The sequence below is a fragment of the Sinocyclocheilus grahami genome, unplaced genomic scaffold (genome assembly GCF_001515645.1).
Source record: "Sinocyclocheilus grahami isolate Dianchi unplaced genomic scaffold, SAMN03320097.WGS_v1.1 scaffold13255.1, whole genome shotgun sequence".
Taxonomy (NCBI): domain Eukaryota; kingdom Metazoa; phylum Chordata; class Actinopteri; order Cypriniformes; family Cyprinidae; genus Sinocyclocheilus; species Sinocyclocheilus grahami.
The window spans coordinates 24,411-24,921 of record NW_015514814.1 but is presented as its reverse complement, the minus strand read 5'-3'; the positions used below and the strand labels follow the sequence as shown (position 1 = coordinate 24,921).

Genomic DNA, 511 nt, shown 5'->3' with positions numbered 1-511 from the left:
GGTCTCTACAGGTACCTTTTTAGACTTGGGGCGTCCTGGTTTCCTCTTGCTTGGAGTAGTATCTAAGGGCACAGGAACATCTATCATTGGAACAGGAAGGTCTTTTGGAGCAGCAGGAGAGGAAGTCTCAACAGAAGAGGGAGAGGAGCCTTGGGGAGGCAGAGGTGGTTCCTGATGTGAAGCAGCAGGAAGGGGAGGACCAGGGAATGGGGAAGAACCTGCATTGTTAGGCTGTAGGCTGGCCTGGGGAGAGGCGCTGAGTAGAGGCTCTTTAAAGAGAGACTTCTCCTCCAAGCTCTCAGACGAGGCCTTCCTGTGCATGGGAAGGCCTGCAGATAAAGCAGCAGAGTCAGGGAAAGCTGGGGTGAAAGTAAGATCTCTACCCGGAGTCCGAGGGATACCAGCGCTGAGGACAGGGGATTGAGCGGGGTAAGAGAAAGGGCTGCCGGGAATATGTGGCGAGCTCAAGCTGTTACCTGTTAGCGGCGTGTCGCTACCTGGTGTGCCAGGA

General features: G+C 55.2%; 1 protein-coding gene across 1 annotated transcript in view; it reads right to left on the bottom strand.

Moving 5' to 3' along the window:
* Nucleotides 1–15: 15 nt before the first annotated feature.
* The window catches only part of LOC107578975 (histone-lysine N-methyltransferase SETD1B-A-like), a gene marked incomplete at its 3' end in the record, with an annotated part of 24,884 nt that continues 24,388 nt past the window's right edge, over nt 16–511 (bottom strand). Inside the window, exon 5 of the mRNA XM_016264869.1 lies at nt 16–406. Coding sequence (XP_016120355.1) covers nt 16–406 — 391 coding nt within the window. The remainder of the gene's footprint in view (nt 407–511) is intronic.